This window comes from Crocuta crocuta, unplaced genomic scaffold (genome assembly GCF_008692635.1).
Source record: "Crocuta crocuta isolate KB4526 unplaced genomic scaffold, BGI_CrCroc_1.0 scaffold16, whole genome shotgun sequence".
NCBI lineage: Eukaryota > Metazoa > Chordata > Mammalia > Carnivora > Hyaenidae > Crocuta > Crocuta crocuta.
In genome coordinates, this window is record NW_027531893.1 from 816,185 (window position 1) to 830,803 (window position 14,619).

Consider the following 14,619-nt stretch of genomic DNA (forward strand, 5'->3'; position numbering starts at 1 on the left):
TGTTTTGTTTGTATTTTACAGTTAGAAATTAGACCCTAACAATGTTGCTAACTCTGACAAACTAGACCTGGAATTGAAACAGCACACCTGGGTTGCAGACATTTCCTAGAAAGAGAGAAGAGATGGAACAGGAGGTTGAATTAATTTTCATGCCTCCAAAATAGCTTCATACCTACCTTGGGTTTACCTTCAGAGTAGATTTTCTCCAGGGGCGGGAAATCCTATCAATTGTACACGCCTCTCAAGAGAACACAATGCATAAGTGGTTATAAATGAACATAACATCAGAAAGAGGAAAATACCCAAGACTCTGTTTGAACATAAGTATTTCCATTACTTTGGTGATCCAGGGAGATACTTAAAGATTAGCAACATCTATTAACAGCCAAAGTATGCATGGGATGTACCATTCCATTTACTCTTCAGAATAATTCACTGGGGTGAGAATTATATTACCAAATTTCAGTGAGAAAATGGGAAATAAAAATAACTTGCCCAGAGTCACACATCTAGATGGACAGTGAAACCACAGTTCAAATGAAGTTCAAATTGACCTTAAAACTACACTGCTCGGAACTTATATATGGGGGTCAAAATATCAAATATTTATTGGCAGAACCCCTTCCCCATAGCACTTCTAGGTCCCTTAACTGTTTGTTAAGTATTTCTTTCAGTGCTGATTTTTGCTTGCAAAGACACAAACTACATTTGTATTAGCATGACATCAATTTCTGGATCTAGAGCAATGTCAGCCTAGGCAAGCGTGGATATTATCCTGAAGCCTTTTACAGTATTTAAATTGCCAGGGTCAGTAAGAGGACTCCTAGTGGGTGAGAAGCACCATATTAGAAGAGACGGCTTTGTAATGACTTAGGAACAGCTCCCTTGCCTTAGCTTCTGCACCCTTATGGGAAATCCCTCCAGGACCTGGTTCTGTGCTCAGTGGGCTCAGGTGGGAAAGAGAAGCCCAGTGGGAACTGAAGGCTGGAACTGACACTCTGCGTTTGATCCTCTTCAGTATATTGAGTGACTGAAGTTCATACCCTGCAGTGACCTCTTCTGTTGAATCAGATAATTACTTAGTAATCTGTCTTTGATAAAATTGCTAGCCAGAAAAACCAGTCTTTGAAACCAACAATTAAATTGGTATGTGTACACACACACACACACACACATACACACGTTCATATAAAGACTAAAATATACTAACTCTAGTTTAAATACAACTTAAGCATTCAAGTAGTGAAGAAGAATGTACTGATTTTATTCCTGGATCGGGTTTCTCAGCCAAATTGGAGTCAAATAAAGCAGTATGTCCCTGTTTATGTTAAGTGACATACATAATGTCTACTTATGATACCTTTCAATGGATTTCATAAGAGAAAAAAACTGTCCTAGCTTTCCTCTCTTCTCTAAGTGATTACAGGCCATACAATTCCCTTCAGACTCAATTATCTCACCACCGAATGCTTTGATAACCTGCTAAAACCAGCAGGCATAGTGTTATTAGTGAGCCAGAAAAAGAGAAGAGCCCAGAGCGGCCATCCAGTGTCTTCATTTCTCTGCAGTCAGCTCCTTCATATCCCTGATAACAATGACAGGAAAATTTCTCCTCTATCACTTTCAGGTCTGTATCAGATGCTTTTCCTTTCACAGTAAATTCTCCATCCTCAGAGGCTTCTATGTAGTAACTTGCAGGGTTCAAGTGAAGGTAATCCGAGGAGTTCCATATCTTCCTTAAACATCTCCCGTTACTCTTGCAGAGGTGAAGGCTGCAGATCTCAGCAGCTCTTGTCACGTTGACTATGTAGCTCCCTAAGTCAGAACTCAGATACTGCTTCACCTTTGTACAGTTACCCTAGAAATGTGGAAACAAAGGGGTTTTAGTGTTCTTCCTGGTACCAGTACGATTAAAGCATCTATGCCCACAAGGCAGTTCTTTGGACTTGAGGGAAACCTAACATGTTGGTGCCAGTGGATGATCTCTGAGGCTCAGGTGCTGTAACAGAGGGTATCTAGACGACCAGAAAGGATGAAAGGTCCAAGGGGCAGGAGATGGAAACTATGTTACACTAGGGGCTAAGCAACTGAACTTGCAAATGGGCCCCCGAGTCAGCATATAATGACTTGCCTGCTTCCAATTTACATCTTCTTTTTCTCCTTCTAGCTCCCAAGTTAATGCATGTGAAAAAAAGAACAAACCCAAATTAGAAATCATGCCAGAGCTGCTGTCCTCTGGCCACCTTTTGGGTGTTGCGGTACCTTTCATGGTTGTATAGGAACCTGAATCCTCATATTCTACTGATTTATTGTCAACCTCTAGCTTCCTGGGTTTTCCTGTATTAACATGCTCAAATATCAACTGCCCTGGGTTCTAGACTTCTGTATACAAGTCAAACACAAGAAAGCTTAGAAGGCTGACTACATCATGTTTTTTGTGGCTCCCTTTATGTGTTCTAAACAGAGGCCACCTGGTTTATGCACTTCCTGCATAAACTTCCTGATGAGGCTCCACTCGTGAGTCACATGGGCTGGAAGAGAAATATCACACCTGGAGAGTCAGAAATTGATTCTCCCCATTTCTACCTAATTCTCCTATTGGAGAGAGGAGACTTTTAACTTTATATTTTCCCAGCTTCATGAAAACTATCTTGGCTGCAACAAGTTGAGCCTTTGAAATTCTAAGAATAATATCAGATCAAAATGAACTTGCAAAAAAATTTAATTTAACAAAATGTTGAGGATACAATTCCAGGAAAATGTATCAGACTATAGAGATATAAACAAACATCTGGAAATACAGAAGAGATTGTGACTAATGTGAATTGGGGAAAACCAGGAAGAATTATTGGAGCAAGTAATATCTGAACTGGGAGAAATTTGAAGAGACATATAAATCACACTTTAAACGCTCTTAATTTTCAGCTAATTTCCCCATAGAGGACAAAATCGTTCAATGTGGAGATTAAAAAGTTACCATCTGTTTCCTCTTCTCAAAATAGGATATAGCACATTTAATAGTAGTTTAATGCAAGGGCTCCAGAGTCAAACTCTGGTTAATGCCAACTTCACCATTAATTAGCCTAACTAGCTGCTACCCTAGTTGGATTTCCTCTCTTGTTTCTTCCTCTATAAATGAGGATGGTAGTCCTTACCTCTTAAGAGTTATTATGACCAGTAAGTAAGCAAATTCAAAACAAAGAGCATTTAGCACAACCCTAGCACATAATGAATAGTCAACAAATGTCAGTATTCTTATTACTATCTTAACAGAAGTTAATAATATTATTGAGCACCTTCTATATATTGGACACCGATTTGGACTCTAATCCTAAAGCTGTTTTTTTTTTTTTTTTTTTTTTTTTTTTNTTTTTTTTTTTTTTTTTTTGTGGGAGCCAGGAGAGCTCCCGCTGGAGTTAGCTCCAGAAGAAAAGAACAAATACTCTAAATAATATTAACTATGCCTTCAAGATCCTACCTTACCTTAGATGAAGTTAAATTCATGTCTCCCCAGATAACCATGCCTGCAGCTCCCAAGGCAGCACTTTCTCCAATGGTACTGATTAGGTCTTGCTGGATTGAAGAAAGTAGAGGTTATGATTCATTTGGATATTAAACAGCATGCCAGGGATTAGGATTAGAGGCTGAATTCATTATAATAGTATGATTTTCCACTCTTTCCAGAGGTTGGCTCCAGCAGGTCCAGGGGTCCCTGAAGGATGGACAGTGTCGGCGAGGGAGGGATGAGAGAGGCCACGAGAATCTTTTTGGTCACCAGGCAGGCATCTCTGCTCTGACTAGGGCTCAACTTTATTTTATCATTAAGTGTTTGGGGGATGACACAAGGGGCATTTGCCTTAGACAATGATTTCTGATGACAAATTTCTTTGATATGTAAGAACTTTCCGGAACATAGATTTGTAGAAGACTTCTGCATAACCTCTATCAATAGTGATTGAGGTAGGTGACTTAGATGTTTATCCTATGGGGAAGGAAGGTATCTTTAGCATACAAGACAATGTGTTTAGCATAAAAAGGTCCTTTGTGAGCAGGGGTCAATACCTTGTTTGTTTAAGGAGAAGTATTAAGAAAAACAGATCTTTCAGGAAACACAATGTTTGCTCCCATAATCACAAAAGAAGAGGTTTCTCAATAGGTTCCTTCACAGGGAGCAATCAGCATATTCAAAGCCAGAGTAAGTCACTCCAAATACTGATCACAAGATGCCTTGGGGGTCGGTGCTCCAAGCAGAAACAAGTTGTTTGTGGAAACTTTTTTGACTTGATGCTGAATGTGTAAACACCATGGAGGCCCTAAATGTGTCGGCCTTTGCTTTTCGGGTAGGTTTTAGCTACTCTTATCCCAGCTGCCAGGGAGGGTGTTTGCGGAAAGTAGGCCTTAGGGAAGGGATTGCCATACATCACCAGTTATAAAAGGTATAAGTATTAACTTAAGTTCTGCCCTTATCTGTTCCTTAACTCTAAAATAGAATCTTTGTCTGAGGGCCAGGCTTAATTGTAACTCTTGTGTTCTTAACCCCCTTTATTACCTAAGTCTTGGATCTGCTAGGCCCATAGGAAGAGCCTTTTGAAAATCATCCACAGTGCTTTCATCTAAAATCTCTTTTGAAAAGACAGGAATATGCTTTTTCTTATGAGGAATCTGTGTGGGGAATATCGGTCTGATTTGGAATATTGTGAGGCCTGGTCAATACCTGCAGGCTCATTTCCAACATGAGCCAGTAGTAGCATAAGGAGATACCAGTTTTCATTTCTCACGGCAGGAGCTGTGCAAACACTGCCATTTCCTCGCTGTGACTGTCATCCAGCGAGGCTGGTACATCTCCTAACACACTCTTTTTTTAAGATTTTATTTTTTAAGTAATCTCTACACCCGATGTGGGGCTCGAACTCACAACCCTGACATCAAGGATCATATGCTTCACCAACTGAGCCAGCCAGGCATCCTTATTCTTCATTTTCTTAGAGTATCACACATGTTGAATGAAAAGTAAAATTTCAAAAATTAAACTCCATAATAATATGGAAAAACATGAAATATTTTTGAAGAAGAACTTGCATTTTCCCAAACAAGATATTATTTTGATGACAATCAGCCTGTAAATAGCCACCAGAAGCTGTTTAATCAAAGTCCACCAGGGGCACATGCACACAAACCAGCCTTATGTACATGACCCAGAAACAGAATCCAAAAGTGTTTGCTTCTCTAAATGTGAAGAACACCTCACTTCCTCTTGGCTAAGTTCTCTTTCCAGTTCTCAACATCCCTCTGAAGACGTCCCCCCTCAGAGGGGTTTCGTGTCACTTGGACCCCAAGGCCAAGCAAAATAACACAGTGTTAAGGACCTGCAGGCTCTGACTTGGTCCAGCCCTTGTATTTGGTCTCTGAAATTGTTCATGTATCATTTCAAAGTCTCTGATTTAATGGGCTTTATTTGTGATTCATCTAGTCATGGTAAAGCTGCCAGAATTTTTCTCAGTATGGTTAAGCAGGCAAAAATAGAATCTCACCAGGGGAATTTTGGTTTTGTAATCATAAAGGATTATTGTTTTAGTGTTTAAAGATTAACATGAACCAGGCCATTTCAGAAGGAAATTAGAATTTGAAGGTATGTAGTTGGTTTCTTAATTTAAGCATCTATGGCAGGCTTCCTGAATAAGGTTACTAAATTATAGTCTATTCTCTCACTGTTTAAGGTACTAAGCATTCAGGGGTGTGCCTGGATGGCTCAGTCGGTGAAGCATCCAACTCTTGATTTTGGCATGGGTCATGATCTCACAGTTCGTGAGTTCAAGCCCTGTGTGGTCAGGTTCTGCACTGAGAGTGCAGAGTCTGTTTGGGATTCTCTGTCTCTCTCTCTCAAAATAAAAAATAAACTTTAGAAAACAAAACAAACAAAAAAAAAAGATACTAAGCATTCACCATTTACTCCAAGGATGAATTTCCATCAGTTATATGCTGGAAAATGTAACTGGGTGATTTGGTAGTAAATAAAACCAGAACTTCACAGTTGAATTTTACCTGGGGCATTTTATATTAATATCAACACTTGAGAGATAAATCTTCTTAGCTGACACTTTTATAGTCCACTCAAATTAAAGGCTTTATAATCTCAATTTTTAAGTTTTTTTTTTCTGGAAATTTTCAAAAAAGGAAGAGATTTTGCTTTGAACTAATTTCTCTTTCAGGCTCACATCTGTTTCCATTTCTGTGACCACAATGTCTGCTGAATAGATCAGACCTGACGTAACAGGAAAGGAAGGAGTTTTCATGAGGCTCTAATGAGTTAGTGGAAATGAAATGTTTTTAAAAATTATCTATGATACGGTGAATATGGGACAGAGGAGGAGCCATCCATGTGGTGCCCAGAATGAGTACTCTACTGGGTCCATGTCCATTGCCTCTTTTGGCAAAGATATAAGGGAGCAGGACTTCTGCCTCCACTCACTTTGAATGCAGTGAAGCCATTTTCACATGATGTAATCAGAGGGCCAAAATCTCCCAATGGCCTTCTATGAATTCCTATTACATGTATGTTGTACCCTTTTCAGCTATCTTACAGTTCTTGACTCTTCTGGTTTTTTCAGTCTTTGTTCTCTTTGCTTTTAAGTTTTGGAGGGTTCTATTGAGATATCCTGAGACATTCTTCATTTCTATTACAGTGTTTTTGATCTCTAGCATTTCGTTTTGATTCTTTCTTAGAATTTCCATCTCTGTGCTTACATTGCCCACCTGTTTTTGCATGCTTTCTACTTTATCCATTATATCCCTTTACATATTCATTACAGTTGATTTAAATTTCCAGTCTGATAATTCCAACATCCCTGCCGTATCTGAGTCTAGTTCTGTTGCTTGCTCTGTCTCGTCAAATTCTGTTTTTTGCCTTTTAGAATGTCCTGTAGCTTTTGGGGTTTTTTCTTGATGGCTAGACATGATTTAATTTTTTCTGGTAGGCAAATAGCTCATAAAAGGAACTGCTATAAATAGGCACTTAGTAAATGTGCTAGTAAGACATAGGGGGAATGGAAGGGTTCTACAGTCCTATGATTAGGTCTCAGTCTTTTAGTGAGCCTTTGCCTCTGGACTATGAATTCACAGGTTGATCAGTTATGTTTCCCTCTTCTTAGAATAGGCTGGCTAGATGGGGTTAGAGCAGGGCATTTACCTTCCTGCTAGTGGAAGACTAGAGCCAGCTAGAGTTGAGTATTTCCCTTCCCCTAGTTCACTTAGGATCTGATAAGTCTCCAGTGGGTTTGGTTCTGGTTAAATAGTTTCTCCTGAAGACAGACCTTGTTAAGAAGAACAAAAGGCTCTGAGGCACCTGGGTGGCTCAGTCGGTTAAGCATCCGACTCTTGATTTCAGCTCAGGTCATGATCTCATAGTTCCTGAGATCAAGCCCCACATCAGCATGGAGCTTACTTGGGATTCTCTCTCTGTCCCCTGTTCTCTCTGTCTCCCTCAAAATAAATTTTAAAAAACTTTTTTAAAAAAAGAACAAAAGGCTCTCAAGTATTCAAAATGGTTCTTTTCCTCCTCTTCCCTACCAGGTGCATGAGATTTTCCTGTGATATTCACTATGAGTACTTAATAAGCTTTTGGAGGTAGAAGTCACAAAAGTATATCCCTACCCATGACGGAGACCCTGGACTTGTCCACACTGAGCCTCCAGCAATTTGTCAATTATGGTTGAGGTTTCCCAACTCTGGCAGTGGCTCCCACAGGGGTTTCTGGTCTAATAAGTTTTAGTTCTCTACACTCACCTATCTGCTTCCCTAACTTTGAGGGCAGCAACTTGCCGTGTCCTCACTTCTTTTGTGAATCTAAGAAGAGTTGATTGTTTAGTTTGTTTTACTTTGAACTTTTTAGGGTGGAGTGGCAACGTCCAAGCTTCTTACCATGTTGAACTGGAAACCCCAAAATTCCCATGAATTCCTTTGGGTTAAAGCATTGCTATCAGAGGAAAGAGGGAGACACAGCATTTACAATTTGTATTGATAGGTTATTAATCCATGCTCAGTAAGTAAGGAAGCTGCAGATGTTTGCAATGAAACCCACACACTTTCTAAAGTTGATTACCAGGAGGAAATGTTAGTTTCTTCCCAATGTGTCTTTTAGAGTCATTATCAGAGTTTATTGGAACTGATTCAAAATGACAGGTCTTCATGCATATGTTGACTGGAGGTGAGGAGTCAATAGCAGATATTAATACAAATTTCTCTACCAAATTAGTTCACTGTCCCCTAGCTGAGAGCAGGATATTGGAATGAATCACAGAGCGGCTATGTTTGGGGACCAAAAGAGCAAGGGCACTTTTCAGTGAGGGAAGTCACAGGTAAGATGCCTTTGGGAACAGGGGCGCCTGGGTGGCTCAGTCGGTGAAGCATCCAACTCTTGATTTTGGCATGGGTCATGATCTCACAGTCCATGAGTTCAAGCCCGGCATTGGGCCCTGTGCTGACAGCTCAGAGCCTGGATCCTACTTCAGATTCTGTGTCTCCCTCCTTCTCTCCCCTCCGCCACTTGCATTCTTTCTCTCAAAAATACATAATAAGCATTAATTTAAAAATTTTAAAAAGATGCCTCTGGGAATAGACAAGGACCACGTAAAAGCATGAGCCACAGGAGTGGTGTCACGGGAAAGAAGAAATAAGACAGTAGTGGACGATGTAACAGCAACCAATCTTCCAGGTCCCAGTGTTTTCTTTGCACTCATAAGGTTTCACTGCCTTATGCTCACCACAGTGCATGTAAGTAAGGCGCCCACTGCGGGGAGCTGGAGTCTCACTAATGAGCCTCCCTTGTGCATCAGCAGAGGGGATGTTCATTAATTTTAGAGAAAAAGATCTTTAAATCTATTCGCCAACAAAACTCCTTTCATTATTTTTTTAAAACATAGCATCAAGTTCTATTCAAGTTGTGCACATGTAAGTAGCGTAAACAATCTCTCATTTGAAATAAGGTGTTAACTGTCCCTATATCATCCCATCAAGCTATGGCAGCTGACTGAGACTTCATTCCTAGATAGTTCCTTTCTAAATTCAAGGCTTTAGTACCTGTTAAAAGTGACAGCTATACAACATATGTTTTTGTAGTGCCTCAAATATTCATATACATGCTCTCATTTGATTTTCATAAAACTCCTGGTAGGCAGGTAGGGCAGATAATACTGTCCCATTTTATAGATTGAAACAATGAGGTACTGAGGTCTGACAGGTTAAGAAATTTGCTACTTATTGATAAAGATCTTGTCAGCACAGAGCCCACTTCAGATCTTCTGTCCCCCTCTCTCTCTGCCCTTACCTGACTCATTCTCTCTCTCAAAAATAAAAAAATAAACATTTTAAAGATAAATAAATAAGTAATCTTTTAAAAATAACTAAAGTGCAGCTATCTTTGGGAAAATTAGAAATGGAAGCCATTATTAGTCATTTATGACTTGGTACAAAGGAATATCAGGTTTTTAAAACTTTGTGGGCAGAATTTTTATGGACAAGAGAGTAAACTGGTGGGTAAACTGATGGTTTAAGACATTTGGAAATACGTTTCCATTCAGAAAGTTTCCAGAATGATTCCTGGGACTGCCAAAGAGAATTGTTGCTACATGAGAGCCTAACTATTGTTCCTTCTTTACTTAGAATAAATATTTCTGATGTCGCGGCCACTCAGGGAAAGTTATCTAGGTTTACGGAATGTGCAGAATGTACCAAGAGTCTAAACTAATCTTTTGAAATGAATGCTTTGTCCCATCAAGTTTATTGTTTCTTCCCAAAGTGAATTTATTATCACCAAAGATAGAAACTTATTTGAGCCAAATATAGAAAAGGAAACAAAGTTTCATAGAAGAAAGTAGTATTTAAGCTCCAGGGTCAAGACTATTTTGTGAAGATCTAGATAGCTGTTTAAACCTCCCAGGCAGTACTGATTTCCTATCATTCTCGATCATTTATTGCTGACTTTTCTGGGAAGTACAAGTATCAGTTCACAATACTTTTTTTTCCTACGCGTCTCCTTAATGGCATCCAAGGCATAGCATTTACCAAGTCCTGATACATCGGTGTCTTTCCCTCCTTTGAGGATTAAGCTGTACCTCACCTGGGTCTTTCCTGAGCCTCCTTTAGATGCCTCGCACTCAGTGCATCTTTATATTTTAATACACGCTGGTGAATTGAAACTTGTAATGGTGGGGAAGGAAGAAATGTGATAAACTCATAGTACCCAGTAGTATCTTAGAATACCCATGTGAAGGCCTGAACAAGTCTCTGGTTTTTATATCATAGAAAGTTTACACATAATTATTCAAGGCCAACCGTTAGAGTGGCATCTTGTAGATTTTTACCTCTAGAAGTTTCCATCTGAGTGACTAGCGTAGCAAAGTGAGAAAAAAAAAAAGGGAGAGAAATTAGGCTGAAAGTTCATCTATTTTGTAAGTTACCCTTATGGTTCGTGGGAAATGATGAGGGGTTTTTGGAGTGACAGTGGGGTTTGTGGGGTCCAGAGCCAGCAACCAAGAAAGAATTCTTGAAGGTGTCTGGTGAAAAAGGTGATGCTTTTGGTGCTTCAGCGAAGGGGATAGGATGGTGGGCAGCAAGAGTTGCTGCCCTGGACCAGGAGGAGAGACTGGTTATATACTATGGGGTGGGGGTGGGGGGGTTCAGTGAGATTTTCATATGCTGAAGAAGATTACAAGATCCTGCAGGCCTAGTGATTGTCAAGCTAAGGTTGTTTTTCCCTCTGGCAAAGTATTAGCATTAAGACAGTAGGGAGTTCCCGGAGAAACATTTACTCTGCCTGCCTCAAGTATTTGTCAATGGGCTGCAGGGTATAAGGAAATTTAGTTCTATCCGCCATTTTCTACTGCTTTTGTTTCCCACAGAACTATGGAGGGGTGAGGGAGACTTAGGTCCTGAGACTATGATCTCTATCAGTTAACCATTTGTTTTCCCCTTTCCTTTGTTCTTGGGCAGCCAGGAGTGCCCAAGGAATATCACACGTCTCCCACCTTGGGGTGGGGGTGGGGGCGGGGAGGCGGTTGCGGCCTGTCAGCTTGCCTTATGCTCCCTCACCAGGTAATAAATAGTATGCTACTACAGTAAAATAAACAGAATAAAACTTTTATTTGTAGGTCTTAACCTAGGATTGCAAAACCATCTACCAGTGATGAATTTATGATTGAATTTGAGAACTTGCACCACTCTTGCTTTCCATTAGCTCTGGTCATGAGGCAAGAATAAACCAGATGGCTAAGTCTGCAGATCCACCTATTTTTGCAGATTCACCCTTATGCTTCTTGAAATTTTTTTTTAATTTTAAACAATTTTTAATTATGGTAAAAAGACACATATAAAATTTATTACTTAAATCGTTTCTAAGTGTACAGTTCACTAGTGTTCATATGTTCACATTGTTGTGCCTCGTACCTTTTATGAAAACTGGTATTATACATGAAAATGAACACTTTTCTTCTCTCTTACATTAGACGGTGAGGCCAGAAGCAAGAATGCTTCCAATTACACTTCCACATGTGTGAGCTAATTAGTCAGCACAGAGCCTGAAGCGGGGCTGGAACTCACGAACCACGAGACCATGACTTGAGCCAAAGTTGGACACGTAACCAATTGAGTCACTCAGGGGCCCCAAATTATTCCATTTTAAAACATCTTCTCTGATTTTCCAGCCTGTTCACCACCAACCATTTCAATAAAGGCCAACGGTGAGGGAGCGTCATCAAAGTTGGGGAGGAGGAGGCGGTAACAGTTGGTTCTTAGCACTTTAAACCTTCCCTCCACACTGTGTTCCTTAAAAGAATAATTGTAAATAAGATGATTAAAATTCAGTTTGTGTAAGTGAAGAGTCTAAGAGGATGGCTAATTGAAGAAAGAATTAGGTTCCTTTCTAAATGACCACTAACTGGCAATTCTTCAAAAAACATAATTAACAAAGAAATGTTTCCTTTAGAGATAGGGAGGAAAGCCCCCCATCTTCGGCAAGGGGTGTCTTACCTTAGAAAAAAAAAATAAAGGTTCATCTCTGTAGCCTAGCCTCGTGTAGACAAACACAGGCAGAGCGTAATCATGGGATGTCATGGTGGAGATCCTCATAGACTCCTGCACCCGAAATTGTGAGAAGCGCAAAACGTTTTTGTTGTCTCTAAGAGATTTTCGGACACCAAGAGAAGGATACAAAGCAGCACTGCTATTCCAGAGCCAAGAGAGCTCATTGTTTCTCAAAACTTCCTCCTGCGGGCATGACCCAGTGTAATTCGGGGCATAAATATTATAATTGTGGCAATCGGGATATAAATAATAACCCCAGAGGCCCTTGGGTCTACTCTTCATTCCCAATTCGATGGTTTCCTTCATGAAAGCTTTTGCACTTTCTTCAAATGCTGCTTTGGCTATTTTTTCAATATCAGTAGCTGATACATTCACTTGCATATCAGAAATCAGATTTCTTGACTTCTGTCTATAGACGTTTTTTGTGTTCCAGTTACGGGCCCACTGGGGTCGCCAATATTCCCAGTCGATAACAGCAAGTCCACTGAAATCTTCAGCAGGGATATAATAACTAATATCTTGGTCAGCTTTCTTTAGATGTACTTGCAGACTTATGTTCTGAGGGAGACCCCCATTAATGGGAACCCCCTGTGATGTATACCATGGATAGTATCCCAACCTGTTGACGTAAAATATGGTGACATTCTGCCCCCTGGCCTTAGCCAGTGGGCTTCCAATCAGCTGAAACATTCCCAAATTTAGTCTTATATTGTATTTTTTCAAACACTGATCCGTTGGCGCATTCCAAGCAGCTATAAAAGGTTTCCTTTGATAAACTGGAAGTCGAGCAGGTTTTAGAGAAGAGCTAGACTTCAGAATAAAGAGTATGAGCAGCCATGATGTGAGATGTACAGTTTGAACAACACAAAACCTTAATTGTCCTTCCGATAATACTTTCATGATAAGATAAAACCTTAATCTTCTTCTTTAATGTACTGTGGAAGGCCTGTAGGGAGAAGTAATTTTCTATTAGTGATAATTTTGAGGAAAAAGACTCAAATACTGGATGGATATTATTCTTGCTGCTATATATTTATGTTTTAAAGTGTTTTTTATTTAAAGATTTTAAAGAGGACTATAAATAAATTGAGATATAGAAGCAGGCCTAGTGACTGAGTTTCCATTCAGGGGCAAGCAATGCAATTCAATAAGCATTCCTGGAACTTCAGACCCTATGCCCAGAATACAAAATGAGTAAGACGTGGTCCTTGCTCTCAAAAAAGCTCATGATCAAATAAAAATGTAAAGTTATACCCATTATCATTTTTGAAAACTCATCAAATCCTAGGCACTAAGCTTACATACTTGATAAAATATTCATCTCATCTAACCTTACAACTTTGTGTTATCTCGCTAAGCCAAAATGGTCAAATGCTTTCCCAGCTTTCCTTGCAGCTAGGGTGAGGATGTGCGATCGCCGTCAGGATCCATCCTACTCTGGATTTTGAATTGAGATCTTGGGAATCAAAGAGCCTGGAAGGTGGTAGTGCCAGAAATTCCGGCGTCCAAAAGTAGCAGGGCCTCTAGGGACATCCAGAACCTGATATCCATGGTGTTGCTGTTAAGGGGCCCGATTGTCCTCATGGGACAGCACGCTTCTGCCCAAGTCAGTGAGGTTTCGTTTCGGTCGCTTACAACCAGAAACTCAGACTGACGGAAGTTTTTTCGCGGAATCTGTGGCTTTTGAGTATCTCCGTCCCCAAAGCAGTGTGCTGCATATTGTACGTAATTTTCATTTTTAGCCGCTAGAGGTCACCAGCTAAACCGTACAGCATTTGTTAGGCCTAGGACAGTAAGGCAACCCAAAATTTAAAATAATTTATGAAAAATAGAAAACTTGAGCTGACCAATTGCTAAAATAATGTGTGAAACTTTATTCAAAGACACTTAAGAAGTGCTAAGTAAAACGGATATAAACAGAATATCAGTTTGGGTGGGCGGTGCCTGGGTGTCTCAGTCATCTGAGCGGCTGTCTTTGGCTCAGGGAATGATCTCGTCGTTGGGGGGTTCGAGCCTCTCATCGGGCTATCTGCTGTCAGTGCAGAGCCTACTTCATATCCTCTGTCCCTCTCTCTCTCTGCACCTCCCCCACTCACACTCTCTCTAAAATAAAAAACAAATATTAAATATATATATATAAGTTTTAAAGAATTATGAAGGTAGATATTTGCACATGAGTATCTGTGAATTGAATAAATGTGTTCCTTCACAGCACAAAGATGGATAAGATTACTCATCTTAGTAACATGAAATATGTTACCCTGAAGGTATAAATTATGAAAAAAACAGTATTTTCAAGAGGATATAATTTTATGCATACAATAAGAATCGTGGTCCTTAAAAATGTCCCTTTTCTTGATTTTTTAAATTATATTCTGCCTTAGGGATAAGAAAAATGGATTTACTTGCATATGTGTTCATTAATAGGGGGGAAAGCTTTTATTTAAAGTTAAAATTCAGCAGGGCTCCTGGGTGGCTCAGTCGGTTAAGCGTCCGACTTCGGCTCAGGTCATGATCTCACGGTTCGCGGGTTCGAGCCCCGCA

General features: G+C 39.9%; 1 protein-coding gene across 1 annotated transcript in view; it reads right to left on the minus strand.

Annotated features, from left to right (window-relative positions):
• Positions 1-1,315: 1,315 nt before the first annotated feature.
• Positions 1,316-14,619, minus strand: part of HYAL4 (hyaluronidase 4) — a 15,546-nt gene continuing 2,242 nt past the window's right edge. The window contains exons 2-4 of the mRNA XM_077773329.1: positions 12,022-13,021; positions 3,484-3,573; positions 1,316-1,858 (exon numbers count right to left, since the gene is read on the minus strand). Coding sequence (XP_077629455.1) covers positions 1,457-1,858; positions 3,484-3,573; positions 12,022-12,975 — 1,446 coding nt within the window. The 5' untranslated portion in view covers positions 12,976-13,021 and the 3' untranslated portion in view covers positions 1,316-1,456. The remainder of the gene's footprint in view (positions 1,859-3,483; positions 3,574-12,021; positions 13,022-14,619) is intronic.